At 35.5% G+C, this 26940-nt stretch overlaps 1 protein-coding gene across 1 annotated transcript in view; it reads right to left on the bottom strand.

Moving 5' to 3' along the window:
- Window positions 1-19188: 19188 nt before the first annotated feature.
- Window positions 19189-26940, bottom strand: part of TMPRSS11F (transmembrane protease, serine 11F) — an 86101-nt gene continuing 78349 nt past the window's right edge. Inside the window, exons 9-10 of the mRNA XM_011940280.1 lie at window positions 25661-25803; window positions 19189-20068 (exon numbers count right to left, since the gene is read on the bottom strand). Coding sequence (XP_011795670.1) covers window positions 19910-20068; window positions 25661-25803 — 302 coding nt within the window. The 3' untranslated portion in view covers window positions 19189-19909. The remainder of the gene's footprint in view (window positions 20069-25660; window positions 25804-26940) is intronic.

Raw genomic sequence — 26940 nt, 5'->3', positions numbered from 1 at the left:
CAATATTTCTCCCATACTTACCTTTTAAGAGTTTGGTCACAGCACCCTCACCAACTCTCTTAATAGAGGTTGCACGTGAGGTAAAAAAAGCCTGGACTGTTTCAGACAGAATTCCTTGGCACTCACAAGTTATATGGCCTGGCATCACCTACTGGAGCCTGAGTTTATTAATCTGTAAAATAGATATGATATCTATAGTGGTACTATGAGAAAGAAAAGATTGGAAGTACTCATTAAATGTTAGCTCTTATCAAACTTGATTAAGGAAGTGGCTGTGAGTGATTGATCTGGCTGAACAAAACTACATGGTTTGGAAAGTGTAAGCAGTTGATAGCTGCTCTGACCAAAGCAGTTTAGTCACCACATAGAAGTCATGCTTATTGCGGAGGTTCCTGACAACATTGTAATGAAGGAATTTCTATCCAGATAGTTCTCATCTCCACTTTTCTTTTACTCACCCTCACATTTTAGTGACAAAATACCTGCCACAGGGTGGCTTCAGCTAAACATATATATAAAAATATAAATAGAATTTGCATATGTCTGATAAGCTATCTTAATTGTTGGAGTTATTTCCGCCTGTGTCTGATACATTTGCATAGTGTAAGCAGTCTTATGAGGGTGGTGTTAGAAATTTGTAGGGCCCCTGAAAATGTAGGGCGTGGTCCTTTACTTATGGTTGTCCTACCTTATTCCAAACACATTTGGGAGAACAAAGGGTGAGGTATAAGGATGAAGTACATGTCACTCTAATTATAATGATGATAATAACTTTTGTATATCACTTTACAATTTTAAAGATCTTTAACATATCCTATAACAGTTGATCCACCCAACATCTATATAAAGTGTATATGGTAAATATAATTATGCCCACTTTTCAGTTAAGGCAACTGAGGCTAAAACAATTTACCCCAAAATATAAAAGTAGCAATTAGTTTTGCCCACCTAACTTTCTTGTCTTCTATTGGCCTATTTTGTGTTACACAAATGTGTAACACAGGAATGTGTAACACAGGAATCTGAAAGAGCCCCCAAACTCATAAAAGTAGTATGTAGCAGTGCAAATAGGAACTTCTAGTACTATGGGGAGTAGCCATGGAGAAACGCCGTTGCAGTGGAGTCACCCAGTAGACCACAAGGGAGAGACATGCCTGAGTTACATGTCACATGTCTCAAGATAGTGAGGCCACCAAGTACCTGGGCTGTGACTCAAGGTGCAGACCAGAAAATAATTATTCCTCTTGGAGAGACCTAAAACTCTTTGGTGAAAATAACCATTTGCTTACAAATAGGAGACAATAAACTATTCTATTGGATCTGTTCTCCATTACCCGAATAGAAATTCAAGGAAAAAAAAGGACAGTAAACCCCTAAAAAGTAAATGAGCCATTTGTTCCACAGGTGCCTCTCACACAAGGGTTATGATCAAACCCTACATTAATATATGAAACTCTCTTTTCAATGGCACCTCCATTGGGTCCATTAGCAATGAAAACCTTTTATTGTTTTGTAGTTCTCATTGTATTTAACCTAGGTACTAATACAGAGAGAGAAACAGGTTCACAGAAGTCTTCGGTCTGGTCTAATGACACATAGCTATTGACTAGAGAAGTTTTGATTTAAAATCAGGTGTTCTGACCCCACACCCAGTGTGTTCTTCCATATTGTCTGCTCAAAACTGCTATTTATTTCCTAATGGGAGCATTTCAATAATCAGGATTGTAATTTATTAGTTGTAATAAATCAGGATTCTAATTTATTAGTTTATCATCAAACAGAGAATCTGAATTACAAGAATTATAGTGGATTTCATTTGTATAAACTGGAAAGGGTTAACAAATTCAGGTAGCTACTCTCAAAGTAGTGTTTAATTGTAATAATTACAAAAACAACATAACTTAAAAATCAAGTCATTCATATAATTTTTTCTGCCTTATCTGTGATATATTTTTATGCGTGCTGAGACACATAATATATTCTATAACAAATTTCTAAAATGAGCATTTATTTTAAAATGAAAACCTTATAATTTGCATTTTTCTTGAGGATGTCAATCTGGTACAAAACAAAATAAACAAAACACCTGTTATATTAATGAAAGTGGGCCCCTGATTTTAGATGCTCTTAGTCTGATAACCCATCTAAAATTGCCCCCCTGTACTTCTCTACTTATGAGAAACATACCTTTAAGACTGCACCAAGTGCTATATTTGAAGTGCTCATTTTCTGTCCTGTTTAGAATTAATTTCTCTTTCTTATTTCTTCATTTACTTATTTTTAAGTTGATAGATAACATTGTATGTTTTTTATTGTTTACACACATGATGCTCTCCTTTGCATATATAGCCAATAGTGGAATTGATGGATCATATGGTAGTTCTATTTAAAAAATTTTTTTTGAGAAATCTTCATACTCTTTTCCATAATGGCGGTAGATATTTACATTCCCACCATGTGTATCAGTTCCCTTTTGGTCAACTCGCTCTAAAAGAAAAAAAAGTCTTTTTGACCTATTGGTTGTTTAGGAATGGCTGAAAAACCAGAGAAAATGAGGAGATAATTAGAGGAAATAAGAAGAATAAGTGTGATACAATAACAAAGGATAAAGAGTAATATGATAAAAATGTAGAATACACACTGAATTAAGCAATAGAGAATCATTGGTGATTATGATAGGAAAAGGAACAGAGTAATGGAGTCATAAATCATCTATCTGTGGGTTGGAGAAAATATTGGAAGTGAGTAAATGGGACAAGTGAGTTTCAACAATTTTTTCATGAGTTTATGTATGGGAAGAGAGAAACAAATCATCAAGGTTTATGGAGTTGATACAGGATTTTTGTTTTCTTGTGGATGCAACAGTTTTCAGTATACTTAAAATGGTGTAACTAACCAGTAGATTGTCTGAGGTTGGGAGGGGAATTGAAGTCACATAATATTTGAATAATTGTGGATTCTAAACTACTAGGTTCACCCACATGAAATTACCTTCCACATAGGGTCAAAAGTTGTCATACTGACATTTTCATATGGTTCAATATAACAGACTGGGAAACTTGGACATACTATAGGCATCCACTTGAGAACATGAATGGATGCAGGTAGGTTCGTTGGTTCAATATCAGGAAGTTGAAGGGAATATCATCTAATTCATCAATCACATGATCTCTTTGAAGTAGTAGAAAGATGAGATGGCAGGTGACGAGAACTGGAAATCTGAGGAAGCTGAATAAACTGGGTCAATGTGGAAAATAGTTTAAGGGAATGTGGTAGGAATGGTGGGCAGAATTGAGGACTTAGATGAAGAGGCACCTCCTCAACATTTGTGTAGCATATGCTACACAATGCTACACACATGCTACATTTCTGTAGCATTTCTCAGTGGTCTGAGCAGAGGTTAGCCATTTTTCAGGTAGTTATATCTTCCCTATGTTTTAGCCAGTATTAACAATAAAAGAGACACAGGGAGAGAGAATTTAGTGGAGTTCAAGTCATAGTTAAAATTTTTGTTTAAATCATTAACCTAAGGATTGCAAGAAAAGCAAAGACGAGTGTGTGTGTGTGCGTGCGTGCACATACACTGACAGTGGCTGCTGATGGATATAAAGAATTCAAAGATTAGAAGAGTGAATTAGTAAAAAAATAAAAATAAAAAACCTTGATGCACTGCAAGTAACCAAGATTGCTACAAAGTAAAGTTAGAATAGTGATAAAGTCCAAAGTTGTGATTCAGATAGAGTAATTCCAAATCATCACAAAGTCCAGGATGTGCACAGAAATTGGAAGAGAAAATTATAGAGATAAGAAGTTCAAGGAAATAAACGACTAAGATGTTGAATATCAACCACAAAAGCACTGATGCTATCTAGGGTAAGTGTAGGAGTAGAAAAGGAAATAGAGAAGCAAGTGTCAGAGTCTCTAATAAATGGAAAGCATAAGTTTGGGGTTCATAAGGACAGCAATGAGTAAAGAAAGAGGGTGGATAGGAGAATTGTACGAACCTCAACAAAACAAGGCAGTTTTATAAGGATGTGAAGAGTAATGGTCCAAGATGGCATGGAGGAGAAACACTAAGTCTTCAATTCTGAGGTATCTTGAAGTATGGGAGAATGAGAAACCCTTACTCCAATTATCCAGGGGGGGTATAGAGAATAGTCAGTGAAAACATAAATTTAGAATACAGTTTATTAACCAGGAATGACATTTCAAGAATGGTAAAAGTATTTGTGCCAAAAAGAATTTATCCTAAGGGAGCAATTTTGAATGTGCTCAGAAATTAGACAGAGGAATGGCCATTATTACAGATAATAATGTTTACAGAACATTCATAAGTGCAGTACTGACTTCTATGTGTGTTAATTTTACCAAGATGCAAAAATTTAAAAATAACATGTTTAAAGATTATCATAACATTTTCCTGTAAAAATACTTAACATTAGATTAATACAGACCGGTTTATGTCTTGTTAAGTCTTATTCAAAAATATATGGAGAAAAAAGAAAATCTAAATTATATATGTGTATATATGTACATACGTATATGTTCTGATAAAACTTTCATTGCATTTTTGAACTTAGAATTTGCTACTTCAGAGATACTAATTATTCTTATTCAGTTTTGGGACCATCTGTCTTTTCTCTCCTTTTTTTTTTTTTTTTGTTTTTTTGGCATATAGTCTTAGTCCTACACGAAGAGTGCTGAACTTCTAGAGTTCAAGATACTATCACTGAAGATGAAGGTAGTCTCTCATTTAAATGACAAATCCGGTTGCTAAATTACAATCAATAGACTCTGTTTTCTACATTTACATGTTTTCAATTGGAAGAGTTCTTTTACCTCACTATCATGAAATCAAAACTTGACTTTAATAGTCAATGTGGGAAATAACCTAAAATTTATTGATAGATGTTACTACATGAAAAGAGACTCTAATATATTTCTGTGTAAGGCAAAGAGAAATGTAAAATTTCTCAGGACCTCATTGTAGAATTTAATCTGAGTAATCTATTCCATAATTACTCATTTGTAGAAAAATGTGATGACTAAATATTATCTATTAAGTGGAATATAAATAAGGACTAAAGATTAAACACTATAAATGTACTTACATGTATATACATCACTATATTTAAATACAGAGTGCTTACTAGAAAGGTAAACCAAATATTTCTGTGTAAAAAAGAGTCTTTCGAGGTGCTCTTGAAATCCATTTGAGTCAAGTGGAGAAGATGCAAACAACCAGGAGCAGATAAGTTGTTGGTTGAAAATTAAATGATACCAAATAAATTTGAAGAACAATTAAATGCTTCAACTAATATATATAGGCCAAGCATTCTATTAAGTGCTGAAATGTACAACAAAGAATAAAATTGTCTTTTTCACATTACTTAGAAATGACAAAACTAATAAATAAAGATGTTTGTGGATTCCAAATGAGGAAAACCCTCTGAGAGCTTATTTACACTGAAGCATTGATTGTCAATGGTAAGAGTAGAGATGGCTTTTCAACAAATGCTTCCTCTACCCATGCCACCACTCTTACCCCTCACATTCCTCTGAGACACAAAACCAAAGAAAACCAAACTCAGTTTCAAAAAAGATATAAAGTAGTCATACTGCTTTATCTCAATGGAGAACGGGAGTGTGGAGTTTTCAAAAAGATTTAGGACCAGGAGAAGACAACTTTAAAAATCTTGAAAGGTAACAGAAATGTAGAAGCTTAAATGGGTCCTTGGACTATTGACCAGATGTAGATCTTTTGCTTTTCCCAGATTTTTATTTCACTCGACTTTTCCTGTCTCTATTTATGTAATTTTCATTTGTTTCTTTACATTTCCGGTATGTCTCTTTCTCCTTTAACTAGCTATACTACAGAATTGACATTCACATAACCCTCAAAGAACTATATGTTTTTCACGCCTATGCTCCCCTACCCTGCCCATCACCACAGTGGCAAGAATGGTGCCTGGCACATAACAGAACTTGAATAAAGGCTTGCCTATTAAAGATATTAAAGAGTTAAAAGGGATTAAATTATTTTATTGGTATGACATAATCAGCTTTTTCCTTACAGATTAGAGATCATTTTAAGTAAAAATAAAAATAATAATAAATAAATAAAAATAATTGCTATTACCTATTACTGTCCATTTTAAAATTAAATCTTAATGTGTTACATGTGGAAAGTGTGTTTTTTTACTTGTTTTTAATAACCTAAATTTTAATTTGTGGCTTTAAGATGAGCAGGTGAAAAGAGGAACATTTTTAGTGATAGTACAGAGTTAAATCTGTTAGGAGGACTGTGATCTAGAGATTCATACATTTAATTGAATTTTATATGTAGAAATATTATTAACAATGGAAAAAAAAGTACAACTCTGGTTAAACACCACTAGAAAAGATATTGGTAATTCCCTCGTTATCTTAAGCAGTTTGTATTAATTAACCTCATATTTGTAGATGAAAAATTAATGTTCAATAATGCGTAATCCAAACACTTTGGAAGGTCGAGGCAGGAGGATCTCTTGAGCCCAGGAGTTCTGGGAAAAATAGGGAAAGGCCTGCCTCTACAAAAAATTAAAAAATTAGCCTGGTGTGGTGGCGCATGCCCATAGTCCCAGTTACTTGGAGGCTGAGGTGATAGCATTGCTGGAGCCTGAGAGGTCAAGGCTGCAGTGAGCCACGATCATGCCACTACACTCCAGTGCTGCACTCTGGGAAGAGAGCAAGACCATGCCTCAAATAAGTAAACACATAAATAAAAGATCTATTTTCTATAAACTTCCTTCCAAATCTATTAAAATACAAAAAATCTTAAGATCCTTGGTTTGCTTTTCACTCTTTATATTCTTATGTACAAATTATTCTTATATTGCCCTTTAATTTTTTTTATTTTAAAGGCAAATAATTTCTCAGAGTATTAAAACTGGTATTTCTTTGAAGTTTTAGTTATATTTATCAATTGCAGAATGAGGGTTAAAATATAATACTTCCTATTCCTCGCTCCATTCTGTTCCTACTAATTTATACCAGTCACCTCAGGCTCTCTATTTTTCCTCCCTCTCTTTGTGATCATCTCATCCTTATAATAAACTTTGCAACTAAAATGCAATGTTGCTTTTCAAATCCTATATATACAATTATTAGCCTGGTTTCTCAAAATAGTGACATTACTTTTATGTTTTCCAAGGAAAAGTAAAGGGGAAAAAAAAAATAGATTCCCAATTTGAATAACTTCCAATTTGCGTTGGGGAAACCACAAATATGAAACAAATCTTTCAAACATGAAATAAAACAACTTACCAATTCATCATACAGTTTTGAGAAGGCAAACTCTTCTATGTCGTGCTGCTTTGTGACGTATGGTCAAATGAATAGTATCTCAGGCATTCTTTCTGACTTGTAAGCTGACTAAAGTAAGAATGCTTACGGATTTAAAAGAAACTAGTTTAACAGGTTGGGATGAATAACCTTTAACCAATATTGAGGTGAAGAATCACTTGATTAAGTCTTTGCTGCAGAAAGTAAGAATTTCCTCGTTCTAGCTAATTAAAATTAAGTGAGAAACAATATCAAAGTTTCAAACCTAAGCAACACCCTCGGGTACTTTGAGAAATTTTGTGTTTGTCTTTCAAGAGGTGGCGCTCTTCGTTCTGAGTCAGCACAAGTCTGGTCTCAGGCCCTGACATTCGTCTCTTTCAGAGGCAAGCTTTTAACCCATCAGAGGTTTTCATAAAACATTCTACGGCCCTTGATTCACTTTTCTTCATGGAATGATACTTGTGCTTACGATCTCTGTCCCAGCAATTCATTTGCATCTATTCTTAAGAGGAGCTGGCTTCAAGGTAGAAAAATTAAAATATATTTTGAACCAACTACTTTTTCAAAGGGCTTCACCAGCTGATCATCGTCTGTCTGTATGCTTACAGTTTATTCGCCATTTTGATGGCGAAAACCGTAATTACTTTTGAAACAACCTGATGGCTACACTACCATTGCATTCTTTGACTCACCCGAGTTTTTGTCGCTTTTGTTCTCAATCTAGGCTTTTTCACTCCCACTGATACTTTGTCCCTTGTTCCTATAATGTTTTTCCCTCTTCTGTGTTAGTTTTCAGTTCAAAATCTCCCTCACTACAAGGTTCAAGTCATTTAGTTAGAACCTGTCTACACAGGGTCCATGGACTCTGAAAGCCCATACTCAAAGGTTAATTTCGCAGGATTATTTCCACTAATTGCCCCAGTTCCCACACTATCTGAACAACCCTTTACCCACACTCTCCCCTCACATAGGCTTCTAGTTTTATTTTTGCTTATTTTCGGATTTATAGACCCATTTCTCCTGTTTGGTATGAATGATTTGAGGTTCAAAACCGTGATATCTTCATATGCACTTACCAGCACCTCTGCAAACACTGTGGCATTCAATATTTACTGAGGCTTTCTTTTCATCAGTGTGACAATTGATATTCTCATTTATTTTTCAGCCTCTCTTTGATTTTGAAAAAAAGCTTTTGGTAAAACAGAAACATATCTTAATTACAATTAATAAATGAGCATATAGAAAAATGTTCCAATGATTAAGTACATAATTCTAAACCTTTATCAATTTTCTTTACTATGTAACAAATTACCGTAAACTTAACCACTTAAAAACAACTGCCTCTTATTTTCCATTTCTATTCTATAGATCAGAAGTCCAGGCAAACTCAACTTTGCTCTCTGTTCAGGGTCAAAAATGATAAAAGTAAGATACATGTCCAGCTACGCTTTAATCTGGAGGCTGTGGTGAAGAATTTTACTTCCTATCTCATTCAGGCTGTTGACAGAATTCAATTCCTTGCAAAATGGACTAAGGTCCCTTTTTGCTTGGTCACTGTGAGTCAAGACTGCTCTCAGCTTCTGGAGGCTGGCCACACTCTTTGACAAATGGCTCCTTCCATCTTCAAGTCAGCAATAGTGCATATTTTGAAACTCGGAATCTCTGACTTTTCTGCTACTAGGAAGAGAAAATTATGTACTTCTAATGGTTTTCATGTTAATGTATTAGATTAGGCTCATCTGGGTAGTATTCTTTTTGATTAACTCAAGGTCAACTGATTAGTAACTGCTATAGTCTGATTGTTTGTCTTCCCCTGCTCCCAAATTCATGTTGGAAATCAAATAACAAAAGTGATGTTCTTGGGAGATGGGCTTTGGGAGGTGAATAGATCATGAGGGTGGAGCCCGTCATAAAAGAGGCCTTAGAAATCTGTCTTACCACATCCACCATGTGAGGATACAGTAAGAAGGTGCTGACAATCCCATTACTGGGTATATACCTAGAGGAAGAGAAAGCATTCTACCATGAAGACACATGCACACGAATGTTCACTGCAGCACTGTTCACAATAGCAAAGGCACAGAATTAACCTAAATTCCTATCGATGACAGACTGGATAAAGAAAATGTGTATAGGCACCATGGAATATTACAGAGCCATAGAAAAGTGAGATCATGTTTTTTGTGGGAACATGGATGGAGCTAGAGGCCATCACCCTTAGCAAACTCATTCAGGAACAGATAACCAAATAGCATGTGTTCTCACTTATAAGTGGGAGGTAAATGACAAGAACTTATGAACACAAAGAAGGAAACAACAGACACTGGGGTCTACTTGAAGGGAGTGGGTGGGAGAAGGGAGAGGAGCAGAAAAGATAACTATGGGTACTGAGTTTAATACCTGGGTGATGTAATAGTATGTACATCAAACCCCTGTGACACGTGTTTATCTGCCGGGTCTGACCCGCAGACCCTGGCAGAGTGACGGATGATAAAATGTACACAGACACAGGTTTTTTGCCTGGGTCCGCAGGTAGGGGACCAGGCCACTCACAGACACCAAGGAGGGTGCTGTAAAGAGTCACAGAAGCCGCAGCCCCGACAAGCCGGCACTGCGGGCATGTATTTAGTACAGATTTAATGACAAAGCCTTTGAGTTAACACAACTTGTGGATAATTAACATGGTCGCCCCCACCAACCCCGGAGAGAGCAGTCCTGCACAGGGATTATTAAAGGCTGGGCTCCAAGGCCTAAGTAAACTAACTTATCTAGATCAATTCCTTACACTTTCTTGTTATCCACCCTGAGAGAATTCAGCTGCCTTTAGCCAAATCCTCTTTTGAAGCTTTTGCAAAACCTCCCGGACTTCCAAGAAGGTTTGCATCTTCTTCCCATAATTTCTCCCCCCACCACCCTGACCACCTGACCACCGTGACCATCCTATATCTATCTATGTAATAAACCTTCACATGTACCCCCAAACCTAAAATAAAAATTTTTTTAAATGAAGGTGCTGCCTATATCTATTCACCAGGCATTGAATCTGTCTGGCATCTTGATCTTGAACTCTTCAGTCTCTAAAACTGTAAGAAAAAATGTTGTATATAAGCTATCCAGTTTATGGTAGGTGTTTTTATTATAGCAGCCAGAACAGACTAATATAGTAACTTTAATCACATCTGCACAATCTCTTTTGCTATGGAGCATAACATAATTATGGGCATGGTATCTCATCATATTAGGACAGAAGACTTTGGGGGATCATTTCAGAATTCTGTCTACCATAATGCCAAACAAAATATTATTTTTTATGCTTTAAACTATACATTTAAAGCATGCACACGTGCTTACACACACACACACTCACACACACACACACACCTATAATTGAAAGACACCCCAAATTTCTGTTAAAAGTTAATGGAAATAAAGATAAATTTTTTCTATCTAAATTTTGAGGCGCTAGATTAAGTAACTCTGCTTTAGGAGGTGAGAAAATGAAAGGAATTTGAAAAGAGGTGCAGGAGAATGAACTAGAGCGGATCAACAATGCAAGAATGCAGAAGGAAGTTCAATTTAATGTTCTTCCAACATGAGATGGGGGGAATCTGAACAGAGCACAAGCCAGCAGGAATAGAAAGAAAAGATTCAAATAGAAGATAATGACAGAAAATACTGATAGAGGTGAGAAATAGGACAGAATCAAAGCTAATTTCTAGGTTCTTAGTGTTGTGGGTCAAGGGCACAGGTTCTGAAAATGGACAGTCCATCTTTCCTACTTTCCTTCTTTTCTTACTGCTTTTTCTTTCTTGATGGAAGAATGTAAAAAATGTTTATAGCTTAATTGTAAGGAAACAACAGGAAGAGTGACAGAACAAGAGAGATGGAGACAGAGAAGGAGGGAGAGAGACATTTAAATACTAGAGAGAGGGTAAGTGATGAACCAAGATCTGGTGCAGAACAGGAGGCAATAATAACAGAACACAGTTTCTGGTCTTTCACTGAGAGGAAAACACTTTAGTAAGACAGAACAAAAGGAGGCAAACAATAATACAAACACTAGTGTGAAAGTGAGTTATTGAGCTGCAGAATTTTGGATAATCTCTTCTGTTCTTAGCATGGTTAGCACCAAAGTGAGTGGAGAGAGCGTGGGCTAAGTACCAGTGCCGGGGTGAGTGTTGTCTTGTTGGAACAACATGTCAGAAAAATGTTTTTAAAAGAAAAAGAATTGGCCAGGCACGGTGGCTCACGCCTGTAATCCCAGCACTTTGGGAGGCCGAGGCAGGCAGATCACCTGAGGTCAGGAGTTCAAGACCAGCCTGACCAACATGATGAAACCCCATCTCTACTAAAAATACAAAAATTACCTGGGCGTAGTGGCACATGCCTGTAATGACAGCTACTCAGGAGGCTGAGGCAGGAGAATCGCTTGAATCTGGGAGGTGGAGGTTGCAGTGAGCTGAGATTGCACCATTGCACTGCAGCCTGGGTGACAGAGCAAGAACCTATCTCACCAAAAAAAAAAAAAAAAAAAAGGAAAAAAAAGGAAAAAGAGTTATTTGATGTCATCAATAGTAAAACTGAAATGAGATAGCCCCAATTACTAATGGTGTTAATACGTATGGTTGAATTAATTTTCTCTAACTTTGCTCATTTCTACCAGGCACAGAAGAAGAGCCTCTGAATTTTGAGATTGACCTAGGGCTGAGAGTTTGTTGGATTGGTAGCCTGCAAGCTAAGGACTAGGAAACTGACCATTATAGTGATAGAAAACCAGTTTATGACATCTAAAATGAAGTTCCACAGGCTTGTATGAAAGTGTGGTTTTTAAGAATTAGACATACTATGATACTACGGAGACTCTGAGACATTTAATAAATTAGAACATCAGATACCTAAAGTGAAAAAGAAGTTAAAGTCATTTGAATTTAGGAGCTCAAAGAATTAAGGATAGGTGTGGGTCATCTGCCTGGATTTTGAAATTGACCACAATGAAGAGATGAGTTGGGTGGAGAGGTTTGTGTTGAGTCAGGTGCCTAGTCCCTCAGTAAATGCGGGGAGTGAGCAAGAGGCTGACCGTAATTAGGAGTGGCAATGTGTGGTATAGCTAGAGGCATGAATATCAGGGAAATACATTTTTATACTAGTGTGTAGTGAAACTTGTTGGAAGACTACACAAGTATTTGAAAGCTTGTAGTTGGGAGTTGGAAGAATTCTGACTTAGTATTAAAGCCAGGGAGAAGAAACAATCACTTGAGATGGCTAAAACAAAGTGATGTTTTAGATAGTGACATCCAGACTTTAATAAGATGATGTGGAAGCTTTCTGTGGAGAGGCTGAAGGTATAGGAGCATTTTAATGAAAGGGAGCAAGGAGGACTCAGGGAAACCAGCTGGGAAAGAGGGTGCTAAAGAGATGTTAAACCAGTGGAGGAGAGAGTGGTATGGGGTAAAGGGGGAAAAATCACACACATTATTGGCAAGGAGCAAAACAGGGGAAATGACAAGTGGTCACAGGGTGTTTATTGGTGCATAGAATGGGGAAGGGCAGGATGCCATACTTATGATTCCTGATACTGGTATTAAATTTAATTGACAACAGACTAGCCTAATGTTCTGGGCTAGGTCTCTGTGGCTTAACTATTTGATGTATCGTAGACATCAAAACTGATTATATAAAAATATGGTCATAAAATATATAATTTAAGGTGGAGAAATACATAATTTTATAATGCTATTATGTCAATTTGTGAAATATATGCATTCATATATACAAGAATTAGAAAATAAAGAGTAAAAATATTGTGTTAAGTTGATGCAATTGTGTGCTCTCCCACATCAGTATGTGTCATAATGTTCCTTTAATTTTTTTCAAAAGTGGTGAATAATCCATTTTTTCTTTACTTCTTAAAAAGTAACCTTTGTTCTGAATTCCAGTTATTTTTTCTTCTATGAACCTTTTCATCAAGTAACTGTGGTTTAGTATTTGTCTTTCCAATAGTTTCTTCTTTATTCTTAGATTCTGTTTATTTTTCCTATCCACTTTTAAATTCCCCCTTTTCTCATAGTGAATTCTAGTCTGTTCGTTTAACCTTTGAATCCACTTTCCCTAAAGATTATCAATGTAGGACAAACACTAATGGGTTTAAAAATTATCCCAAGAATTTAGGAGTCACCACATGGATCTAAATAGAAAGATACATTTTTGAGGGTCAGCAGAAGGTATTTGCTTTGAATACAGACCAGGGGTAGTAATTAAAACCACCAAGACGGCAATCCTATGTGTATATGACATTTCTCCTTCTGGAAATAATTAAAAGAGGGGCATATGAGTATTTTTGTGGAGAGTACCGAAGTTTGGGAGTCAAAAGAGAAGGCAGACCAAATAAGATGATCTCCTTATCTCCAACGCTACATTTTAAAATGACAGTTAGGGACACAGGTTCTGACAGAGGAAGAAAACATATAAAAATATAACTCCACAGGAATTATGTGACCTAAAGAAAGCTTAATAATTCAGAATACAAACTGCTGTGGCTCAGATGTTTTATCCCCATCAAAACTCATGTTGAAATTTGATCCCCAATGAGGTAATGTTGGGAGATTGGTCCTAGTGGGAGATATTTGAGTCATAGAGGCTGATTCCTCAGGAGTGGCTTGGTGGTGTTCTCTCAGTAACAAAGGAGTTCTCCCTCTTGAGAAACTAGATTAGCTCTTGCAGGAATGGACTAGTTCCCATGAGAGCAGGTTGTTAGAATGTGAGGTTCCTCCTCCTGTCTGGTATCTCTTTGCACATGTCAGCTTCCCCTTTGACTATCTACCATGTTTTGACTGAGGACAAAAACCCTCACCAGAAGTGAAGCAGATGTTGAAGTCATGCCCTTAAATGTTTCAGCAGGAAGAATTGTGAGCTAAATAACCTATCTTCTTTGTAAATTATCCACTCTCAAGTATTCTGTTAAAGCAACATAAAATGGACTAGCGTATAGACTAAAACATTACTTTGTAAAATGCTGACCCTAAGTAGCATTTTTTTTTTGTATTTTCCATTGTCAGCTACATGATAGCATTAAAAATGTTCCAAGTAGATTGATATAGAGTTCTCAGGCATGCTATACTAAAATATTAGTTAAATAAAATAAAGTTGGATTATATTTATTCTTAAAGCTATCAAGTGAACAATAATTAATTTGATTCAGCTAGTCATTTCTTTTTCCAATAAATTAATATTAAATGCACAAGTTGTCTGGTATGTTTCTCATCAGAAAATGCTAAATATAATTTAAAGGAACAGCAGTATTTGCCAAATAACAAAACAACACTATAGATAAAAATGTTAACATTATATAAAAACTTCTTTACAATCTTAACAAATGTGTGGCATTGTCTGTGCTGAAATCGGTTCACAATAATATGCTTTACACTTTTTTTTTTTTTTTTTTTGAGATGGAGTCTCGCTCTGTCACCCAGGCTGGAGTGCAGTGGTGCGATCTCAGCTCACTGCAACCTCCGCCTTCTGGGTTCAAGTGACTCTCCTGCCTCAGTCTCCTGAGTAGCTGGGCCTACAGGTGCACACCACCATGCCTAGATAATTTTTCTGTTTTTGCAGAGATGGGGTTTTGCCCTGTTGGCCAGGCTGGTCTTGAATTCCTGACCTCAAATGGTACAGCCACCTCAGCCTCCCAAAGTGCTAGGATTACAGGCCATCTTCCTCATTTCTCATTAGTCATAGTTAAAACATTAAGGCAAGGAATATATTGAAACCTGTAAAAGAAGGTTCACTGTAAGCATTTACAAAAGTGACTTAATCAAAACTTGTTTATTTTTTGCATTTTAGTGGGCTTCTATAGCTTTTTAATAAAACAGAATATTCTAAAAAAGTAAAGAGTAAAACAGATATTTGTTGTTTTAATAAGGCTTGAAATCTTTTGCTGCCTTATTTTAAAATATGGTATGGATTTTTTTTTTCTATCATATTAAGGCTTTAAATTACTTCAAAATTTTAAAAATTATAACTGTGTGGAGAGTGAGAAAAGGATGGAATTAGGTATGAATTTGGGGGTAAACTTCCCTCAAAGTATTATGATCTTCCTATTTAACTAGCTTAGTAGCTTTGCCTACACTTGATTCATCTGTTTCCTTAGGTATGGTTGAATATAGTTGTAAGTGGCTTGTTGTCTTAATCACAAAACTGGTTTGGTCCAGCAATATACTTTGCAGAACACCATGTAAGTTTAGCTTATTTCACTTTTTTTTGTATCCAATTGATGTGAGATAAGATCTTGCAATTCTTATTTCTGAATTACAGAAATTAAGTATAATTTACTTACTTAGGGCTTTGAGGATTCTTGGTCTGATTTAACCTAAGTTTCTAGTTTAATATTTAAAATATTGGTGAGATTGGCAGGAATAGGGCTGAAGTAATAATGAATGGTGGTAGGAGGAGGATTTGTTTTATGTTTTGAAATTGCGATTTTAATGTTATTAGTTGGGAACATCATTAGTGATGTGGAATAAATTAGATGTATATAAAAGTACAGGTTGAGAAGTGCTATGATAGCTATGAATGTAGGTATAATGAGGCTACTGTTTTTTGTTATTTCTTGAATGATAGCTCATTTGGGTAAAAATCCTGTTAGCAGGGGCAGTTCTCCTAGGGATAGTAGAGTAACAAGGATTATAGATGTTAGTAATGGTCATTTATTTCACATATAGGATAGTGATAATGTTGTGTTACTTATATTTGCATTGAATAGTATAAATATGGTTACTGTTGATATTAGGTAAATTAGTAGATTTGAGAATGACGGTGGGGATGTAAATTAAAATTGGGATTACTCAACCTATGTGGGTAACTGATGAATAGGCTAGAATTTTTTATTGTGTTTGAGTCCTCATGAACCTCCTAGTAGAATGAATAGTACTGCAATTGCTAACAGTATATTTTCGTGTAGTGAGGAAAAGATTTAGAACATAATAGAAATTGGGGCTAGTTTTTGTCACATAAAAAGAATCACAGCTGATGCTGGGAAAATCCTTTGTTTTACTTCTGGAACTCAGAAGTGAAAGGCGGAATTCCCAGTTTCATTGCTAAAGTTACAATAATTTTTGGAGATGCTGTTTGGTTTACCATATTTATAACTACTAGGAGAAATTAGTTTGACAGTAGTCATTTAACTTTAGTGACTTGTAGGTCTGCAATGATCCTGCCTACTGAACCTGCATAACTCAGGTTAGAATAGTGGAGAAAACACTGGACTGGATACTAGAGCTCCTAGATTCTCTTCCTCCACTGTCTCAAATCCACTGTATAACCTTGCAGAAATTCTCTTGGTATTGACTTCACATCAGTCAAAAGAGGAGGCTGATGTAGATAATCTCTTAGGTCTCTCCCAGCTCCAATAGCTGTGATTCTAGCTTTCAAGTTTGTTTTTCATTTTCACAATTGCATGAAGAGATTCCTTGCATACCTCCTTTGTCTGTCAAATAAATACATTAACAAAGAAATAAGTTTATTCAGTGGAAAGAGTAGATTCCTATTAAAATATTTTTGTTCTCCATATTGTTGTTGAATCATATACATTTCACTGAGAGATGGTTAGCTATTGGCAACAATTTTGGTCTAATATTGTTCTAGCATTATAAACTAACTAGAGTTCTCATGCCACTCAAAATTCCATCAGGACTGCACAGAGATTATGAGCTGCCTTATTTATTGTCAGCTTAATGAATTTGACCTGTATTTTAAAAAGAGTCAGACAAATTATAAGTTTTTTTCTATGAAAAGATATGGATATTACTATAGGATCACCACACAGGAGGCAAAGTCTGTTTTTCTTTATGTTTTAGGGTGGTTTTTTTTGTTTTTGACTACAAACATATTTTCAAAACTCACAGAGCATAAAAATGCCAATACTGTAGAAAAATCCAAACTTCTTTACAATCTTAATGGATTTTCAGCATCATCGGAAATGATATCAGTTTATAATGATATACTTTGCATGTTTGAGCAAGTTTTGAACATTCATAGAATTTTCAACTTTATTATTCATCTCAAAAGTCTCACAACAATGCCAGAAGGTAGACAGCTTAAGGCCCCATTTGGAAGACAGAAAGCATGAGGTAAAAAACATTACATGATTTCCACAAAACTATTCAATAAATCAGACACCTAACTAGAAATAGGACATATAAATTCTGTTTAAAAAAATCCACTTTTCCATTCTTGGATTTTCTTATAATCTTGTGTATTTATTTCTCTCATTTGTGCTTAAATATCATTGAATTCAATTGAATCAAGCACAGAAATATTTAAATCAGTATACACAGTTTCACAGATACACACAAGAAGGTATCACAGTCTTATTAAATATAAATAAGATTACACAAAACACATATTCATTGTTACAGAAATTACACAGAGGAAAGTGATTTTTTGGTAGACAGATTTGCTGTCCCGTATCTACTAAAGGAAGTGTTTAGCTTTGATATAAAATATGTTCATCATCAATCAAGTCCATCTTTAATATGCTAAACATTCTCAAAAACTTCAAATGTTTCTGTGCTATATGCAAACTGTAGAAGTTTAAGTGAAGGACATGTAAGAATTTAAGTTTTTACTCTGCTTTCTCTGGTGGTATTTAGTTACACCTAGTCATTGACTCAGAAATTCGATGACATTTCGTTTTTAAAGAGGAAATGTGTGTAATAAACTTTTTGTCTTTATATCTTATTGACATGTGAATAACAACTGGGAGATATTTTAGTTGTATTTCTCTCATTTGCATATATTACATATAAACACATGTACATGTAAACTAACAAAATCTTCTAACACTAAGGAAATTAATAGTCTAGATTTTTCTCTAATAAATCCGAGCAGCAAATCTAATCTCACATTTGAGGTCTATAGATGAATACAGATGCATCTCTGTAGTCAGAACCGTGGTGACAAATGATTGTCACAGCCTATGACTACTTGTCTATAAGCAGACATAGTTCAAAATATATTAATGAGGCATAAAAGTGATTTTGAAAAAATTCTAGTAGTTCACCGAATTTGTTTTACAATGTACTTCAAAGTACTTTGAAATCAATTACATGGCTTTAAAGAAGCAAAGATCAATTTTTTAAAAGTATAGTAAGTTTTATTGGGGAGTCTAACACACATTATTAACGATAAATAGAAGCTAATTCATATTGAGGGACTACTGTGTGCAGACACTATTGTAAGTGTTGTACTTGTTTTAATTCATTTAACTCTCAAAACAACTATATGAGGTAGTACTACTTTTATTTCCATTGTAGAGGTGAAAGAGTTAATGAAGAGAGATATTAAATAACTTGAGCAAGGACACACAGCTCCTATGAGGCAGAGACAATGCTTCAGCTTGAGGAGCCTGGTTCAAAGTCCATGCTATCACTACTGCCATCATTAGGATTTGGGCCGTATGTAACACTTATTTGAAAACATTGAGTTCATTTATCTTAAAGCTTGCCAAGGCATTCACTTCCATATAACAAAGATTTATTTAGTTCATAGTATATGCCAGGCACTGTCCTAAGTGCTTTACACAAAGCTTTACACAAATCAGCTCTTATAATCTGATAGACATCTGACCTGATACTCTGATGGACATCTGACTTATCAGAGAGCTGAAGACTTACAAAAGTACCAGTTGCCATATACTGATATAAATATTTCTAAGTAAATAATTGGATAGTTCATTCCATCAAAAATTAGTGTGCTTGTCCTGTTACTAGTTATTTGAAACCAACTCTCCTAGCCTTCGTCTGCTTCTTTTTATCCTCTTGTGCTCATGGAAAAACGCTCCCAAGAGTCTTTGTTTTGTTTTGTTTTGTTTTTTCCTTTCTGGGCCAACTACAACTAACATATAGATGGCAAGATGCTGTTAAAGAATAAATCAGAAATGCTTCTTAACAACGCAACATGCTTCCTGAAGCTAGTGCTTGAGTGTGTAACACTGTGTTAACAGCAAGTTCAGATACATTTAAAAACTTTTAAATTGTCAACTCTTGAAGTTAGTGATAGTGCTCTGTATTATTAGATATAAGCCCAGGTTAGAGTTCAAGTCATTTGCAAATCCCTTGCTTCTCCGTTATTGCACACTGAAGGTCCACTTATCAATTCTAAAATGTTGAAGCCCTGAGTCTTCAGGGAAGACGGCTCGCTCTTTTTCACTAGAAGAATCTCAGGTGCTCCAGGTATTATATGAGGTACGATTTTGGCATTACTGGCAGCTCTTCATATCCTGTGGAAAACGATGTTCCTGTCTTCGATTGAGGGAAACCACTTATTTATCTTATTAGGAAGTATCACAAGCAGTTTCCCTTGTGAGTTAGGAATAGGTGCTATCTGTCATTTGCTGTGTCTTCTTCCCTCATGGTAGAGAAGTTTTGATCTTATGTACGTAAAGACCACCTCACGATATTAGATTTGTCTGGGTCTGAAGGGTTTCTTGACATCTAGCAAAAGCACTAATCCAAACTACATTAATTTAAACAATAGAAAATATTCAGGAGTATCAGCTCCGTGTGCCATGTATATAACTCACAGACAATCCACACTACATACCAGTCTTTGAGGCAATCCAATCTCGATACTTAGTTACTCTGGTGTAGACCCCAGGTTTTTTGGGAAGAGCACATGATTGTCCCCAACTTACTATACCTACAATGTACCAGATGTCATGATTATCATAAACCAGAGGTCCACCAGAATCACCCTGAAATAAAAACATATTTTAAGTTGTTAACTCTACTTTATTCAGTGGGAAGGTATTGTAATCTGATGTACACAGAAAAAAAAAGGAAATTGTTACACAGACTACAGACTATGTAATGGGTCTCTCAACTGAATAAAAATTTTTGCTAGACTTTAAAGGGTATTGTTTTTCTTAGGAAGGCTAACACTCATTCACAGGAAATGGTTACATTATTTCTGTTTCAGTATCCTTAGGTGTTGTAGTTTTTTGTTTTTGTTTTTTTTCCTAGTTTGACCAGACCTGTTTAGCATGGTTTAGTAACTATGTAAATAAAATGTTAAATGTGAGATTAGCATTTGTAAGCCTAGGTATACAATTTCAAGGATCTCTTCCAAATGCTGTATTTTATGGACCTATTCTTGGTCTTGATTGTATTTTATGGACCTATTCTTGGTCTCCTTTTCTTTAACTCATCTACTTCTAATTAGTTTTCTTGCTAAATTTTTATAAGCTCCTTTAAATCTCTTTTGAAAAACAAAAAGAAGAGCAAAGAAGATTAAGTAAATAAACAAATAAGTAAATAAATATGTGGTTGTTAAAAGTGTGGTCTCAGCAGCTGAACTTCCGGTTTCAGGTCCAGCTCTATTAATTACTGGCTGTATGATCCTAGGTAAGATACTTAAGTTTTCTGTGCCTCTTCCTCACTTATTTATTTATCTGTTTCTTTAATTAACTATTTATTGGGTTCCTACTCTATCTCTGAGGCAATCTGATGTCTATTAGGGATAAAATAATGACCAAAAATGACAGGCCCCTGTGCTTATAGAGTTTGAAGTTTAGGTTAAAAATATATATATATATATTAAATAAGCCTAAAAACAAACACAAAATTACTATTATGATAATTACTATGGTAACATACAACAGGGAAATTTGACTGATAAGGAAAAACAGGAAAGTTTCCCCTGATGAGTATAATTGAGCTGACATCTGAAGGAAGAAGAGCTAACCACAAGGGAATTGGGGGTTAGGTGTGTTATAGACAGAGGTAACAGTATTGCAAATGCTCTGTGGCGTGAAGAAGCCTGGCAAATGCAAGGGTCTAAAAAAGGAAGTGGGTGGAGAGAGGAGTGTAAGAGGGGCAAATAGTGTGTGATGAGTCTGGAAGGTAAGGAAAGACAAGTCCTTGTAGAGCCTCATAGGCCTTCTTTAGAAGTTTTTGTTTGTATCTTAAGACTAAAGGTAAGTCACTGAAGTGTTCTCAGAGAGAGATCTGACGTGATTAGCATTTCTTTAGAAATGGTTCTGGCTCTTATGTGACTAACACATGAGAGGAGCATATGAGTAAAAATGAGGAAATTAGCAAGACAGCTAGTGTAGTTGTCTGGTCAAGGGAGGAAGGAAAGGAGTATGAAAGAGAGGCAAGGAAAGGCAATGGAGAAATGGTGATGCAGAAAAATTTAAGAAGGTAAAACACCCTATTAAGACTGAATCATGAAGAAGTGGAAAACCTGAAGAAATAGAAAACCTGAACAGACCAATAATAAGTAAGAATATGGAATCAGTAATTAAAAAATCTCCCACCAAAGTCAAGTCTAGGACCAGATGGTTTCACAGTTCAAGTCTACCAAACTTCTAAAGAAGAACTAATACCAAGCCTTCTTAAACTCTTCCAAAAAACTTAAGAGGGAATACTCCCAAACTCATTTGACAAGGTGAGGATTAACTTGATACTAAAGCCAGATAAGGACACTACAAGAAAATAAAATTACGGGTCAATATTCCTGATAAACATAGGACGTAAAAATCCCTAACAAAATACTCCTGAACCAAATTCAACTAGATTAAAAGAATCATTCACTATCATCAAGTGGTATTTATCCCTCAGATGCATGAATGGTTCAATATATTTGAATCAATAAGTGTGATTCATTACATTAACAAAATGAAGGCTAAAAACCATGATCAATTCAACAGATGCAGGAAAACCTTTTGACAAAAGTCAACACACTTTTGTAAGAAAAGCTCTCAACGTAATAGGTATATGTCAAACACAATAAAAGCCATATATTGGCTTTTATTATTAAAACCATAGTAAAATGTTTAAAGTGTTTCCTGTAAGACCAGGGACATCAAAAGGATGTCTACTCTGATTTCTTTTCAACGCAGTTCTGGAAGTTGTCACTAGAGAAATTAGGCAAGAGAAAGAAATAGAAGACATTCTAATAGAAAAGGAAGAGATGAAATTGTCTTTGTGTGTTGACAACATGATCTTATAGATAGAAAACTCTAACACCAACAAAAAGCTGTTACAAGCGATAAACAAATTCAGTAAGTTTGCAGAATACAAAATCAATATACCAAACTCACTAGTGTTTCCATATACTAACAGTGAGCTATCTGAAAAGGAAATTAAGAAAACAATCCATTTACAATAGCAACAAAATATAAAACACTTGGGTGTAAATTTAACTGAGGAGGTGAACACTTTATATACTGAAAACTATAAAATATTGAAGAAAGAAGTGGAAGAAAACACACAAAAATGAAAAGATATTCCATGTTTATGAATTGGAAGAATTATAATTGTTAAAATGCTCATTAAAATGTTAAAATTATCGTTGTTAAAATGTAATCCCTACCAAAATTCCAATGCCATTTTTCACAAAGAGAGAAAACAATCCTTAAATCCATAGAGAAGCAAAAAAAAAAATCTTGAATAGTCAAAATAATTTTGAGCGAAAAGAACAGACCTAGAGGCTACCTGGCTACCTGGTTTCAAAATGTCTTATAAAGCAATTGTAGTCAGCATAGCATATTACTGGCATAATAAAAGACTCATCAACTAATGGCATAGAATAGAAAGCCAGAAAAAAAAAAAACCCACATATTTATGGTCAATTGATTTTTTGACAAAGATGCCAAGAATACACACTGAGGAAAAGATAGTCTATACAATAAATGGTGCTGGGAAAACTGGTTATCTATATTAGAATAATAAAATTAGGCTGGGCGTGGTGGCTCATGCCTGTAATCCCAGCACTTTGGGAGGCTGAGGCAGGTGGATCACTTAAGGTCAGGAGTTCAAGATCAGCCTGGTCAACATGGTGAAACCTCGTCTTTACTGAAAATATAAAAGTTAGCCAGGTATGGTGGCGCGTGCCTGCAGTCCCAGCTACTCAGGAAGCTGAGACAGGAGAATAGCTTGAACCTGGAAGGCAGAGGTTGTAGTGATTCGAGATCGAGATCGTACCACTGCACTCCAGCCTGGGTGACAAAGCGAGACTCTGTCTCAAAAAACAAAAAAAAAGAAAAAAAAAACTCAAAATGGATTAAAAACCTAAACTTCAGACCTGAAACTATAAAACTACTAGAAGAAAACAGAGGAAACACTCCATGACATTGGTTTGGGCAAGGATTTTTGAATATTACCTCAAAAACTCAGGCAACAAAAGCAAAAATAGGCAAATGAGATTTCATCAAACTGAAAGGCTTTTGCACAGCAAACAAACAAAACAAAAAAAACAATAAAGTGAAGAGACAACTCACAGAATGTGAAAACATGTTTGCAAACCATATATTTGATAAGGGCTTATATCTAAAATATATAAAGAAGTTAATTAACACACTAGCAAAAAAATAAAACAAAACAAAACTTAATTTTAAAAAATTGGCAAAGGACTTAGATACCTCTCAAAAGAAGACATACAAATGGCCATCACATTCATGAAAAAAAGCTCAGCATTACAAATCATTAGGGAAATGAATTTAAACCACAAGGAGATACATCTTTACTCCTGTTAGAATGGTTTTTATAAAAAAGATGAAAGTCAAGTATTGATGAGGATGAAGAGAAAAGGGAACCCTTATACACTCTTAGTGGAAATGTAAATTAGTACAGATATTATTGAAAACACTATGGAGGCTCCTTATAAAACTAAAACAGAACTATCATATGATCTAGCAACCCCACCTCTGGGAATATATTCAAAAAATTAAAATCAGTATGTCAAAGGAATATCTGTGCTCCCATGTTCACTGCAGCATTATTCACAATAGCCAAGATTTGGAATCAACCCAAGTGTTCATCAATGTGTGAAGAGATAAAGAAAATATGGTATATTTACAAAATAAATATTATGCAGCCATAAAAAGAATAGATTCTGTCCATTTGGGACAACATAAATGAATCTAGAGAACATTATGCTAAGTGAAATAGGCCAGGCACAGAAAGACATATACATCATTTCACCTATATGTGCAATCTAAAAAAGTTGGATTCATAGAAGTAGAGAGTAGACTGATGATTACCAAAGTCTGGGTAGGCCTAGCAGGGTAGAGAGTGAGGGAAGGGGGAGTTGCTAGTCAGAGGGTGCAAAGTTTCTGCAAGGAGGAATAAGTTTTGAGATCTACTGCAAAGCAGGGTGATTATGATCAATAATACTCTATTATAGACTTCGAAATAACTAAGAGAGTAAAATTTAGATGTCTATCACAAAAAAAGTTAAGTGAGGTGATGAATATGTTAATTAGTTTTACTTAACCATTCCACGTTGTATACATGTATCAAATGTCACATTGTACTCCATAGATGTAATACAATTATGATTTATCAATAAAAATAATAGTGAAATCTGAGCTGGAAAAGTAAAAGATGGAAGAAAGGAAAGGATTAATGAACTGTGAGAAAACAGAGGAATCAATGGACAATAGGTGTCTATGAAGTTGAAAAAAGACTGTTTCTCATTTAGTCAGTCAACACATATTTTCACCAGTCTATTTCAGGTGCAGTAAATAAAATAGATTAAAATATGTCTTCCTTCATGAAGCTTACATTTTAGTTAATGCAGAAATAGGCAATAAGCTAGATAAATAAAAATACTGTGTACTGCATGGTAACAAAGCCTAAGAAGAAAAATAGAACAAAGAAAGGACACAAGGAATATCCGCATAGGTTGTGCATGTTGGGAATGAGAGTTGGTAGACTAGGGTATAACATAGTAAGTGTATCTAGGCAAGCAGTAGTTAAAAAGCAAGGGGGAAACACTGGGGGATAGGAGTCAAAAAGGAAGATGTAAATAAGCATTTTTGGAGATGGAGCGGTTTTTGATAACAAGGCCCATAGTGTGACTCTAAGAGGAAGGTGTGAGGTGGCTGAAGAGTATAGAAGATCACTGGAGAAGAGGAAGTCTAGGAACTAAAAGTCCAGCATTTAAACAGGTCAGTGTTGCTACTGCAGGGCTACTGCAGGCCTTTGCAGTAGATCTCAAGATCCACTGTAAAGAAAACCTGTTTCACGTGTCGCTGTCATTAAAAAATGCAAGGGGCAAAGGGAAATGACTGGGAGGCTGGGGGATGAATAAGTATAATTATGATATTGCTTTTATCTCATTACGTTAAATGAAATATTGTATAAAAAGTGCTTAATTTTTGGCTTAGCATATATTAAACACTCAATACAATTATTATTATTGTTATGATTATTAAATAAACTCAGTTCTTGGTGTAAGAGATGCCATTTTTTTTTTTTTCTCCTAGGTAAAATATATGCCAAACTCAGAAATAGCTAATGGAAATTTTACCCACAAACTTTTGGCTTTACTTTAAACATACCTTACATGCATCTATTTTTCCTTCCATGAATCCAGCACATAACATTCCTGGAGTTATCAGGCCATCATACACATCCTTTCTGTTACACACATCAGTGCTTATGGTTTCCACTCTGGCTTGCCGAAGTTTATTTTGTATCGGTCCTATTGCACAAATGGACAAACAAATAAACGATTTTATTCCTCAAATACAATTGTATCTAAGACATAAAAGACACATAAATTGTACATTTTATATTCTCAGTAGCAAAAACCAAAGATTATTTTATTTATTTATTTATTTATTTATTTTTTGAGACGGAATCTCCCTCTGTCACCCAGGCTGGAGTGCTGTGGCCGGATCTCAGCTCACTGCAGGCTCCGCATCCCGGGTTCACGCCATTCTCCTGCCTCAGCCTCCCGGGTAGCTGGGACTACAGGCGCCGCCACCTCGCCCGGCTAGTTTTTTGTAGTTTTTAGTAGAGACGGGGTTTCACCGTGTTAGCCAGGATGGTCTCGATCTCCTGACCTTGTGATCCGCCCGTCTCGGCCTCCCAAAGTGCTGGGATTACAGGCTTGAGCCACCGCGCCCGGCCAAAAACCAAAGATTATTTTGTTAACATTAGATATCATCTTATTTTCTATGCCATAAATGTCTACATGCAAGGAGCCATAAATATACATGTCCCAGTATTATACATTTCCCAGTATTACATCACATTTGTAGATCTCTCAAGGCTATTAGGAGTCTTAAAACTACATGTGAAATATTACATATGCATGCATTTTTTTCATGAGGAAAGGGTCCGTAGTCCTCATTAGATTCTCATAGAGGTTCATAACATTGGTCTTGCCCAGCTGCCACATTTTCCGTATAAGGAAACCATGGCCCCTGGAAGTTCATTGACATTCCTAAAGCTATTCAAGTAGAAACCAGGACACAGCTGCACAGATCTCTTCACCCTACTTTACTCTGTCATGTATTATTTAGGGGTGTCTCATAGCATGGGAAGCAAAATGAATGCCCAATATGTGCTAGTGATCTGATGACAACACAGAACAGGGCTGGATGTTAGGAGGAGAGGATATTGCCTAGTTGAATACAGAAAATAAGTAGTTTAGGGCTCCGAGTTGAAGCTATTGGTGAGTAGCCCTGTGCTAGCTGTAAGAGACTTTTAAGAACCTCTCACAAAGTCAAGTTGGATATGCATGGAGCATTTGGAAAACTTTTCATATAATAAAATTCTGTCAAAAAAAAAAAAAAACTAGATTAAGATATATTAGCACTAGTTGACTGACTGG

Source organism: Colobus angolensis, unplaced genomic scaffold (genome assembly GCF_000951035.1).
Source record: "Colobus angolensis palliatus isolate OR3802 unplaced genomic scaffold, Cang.pa_1.0 Scaffold189, whole genome shotgun sequence".
NCBI classification, from domain to species: domain Eukaryota; kingdom Metazoa; phylum Chordata; class Mammalia; order Primates; family Cercopithecidae; genus Colobus; species Colobus angolensis.
This window is presented reverse-complemented; position numbering and strand designations above follow the sequence as displayed.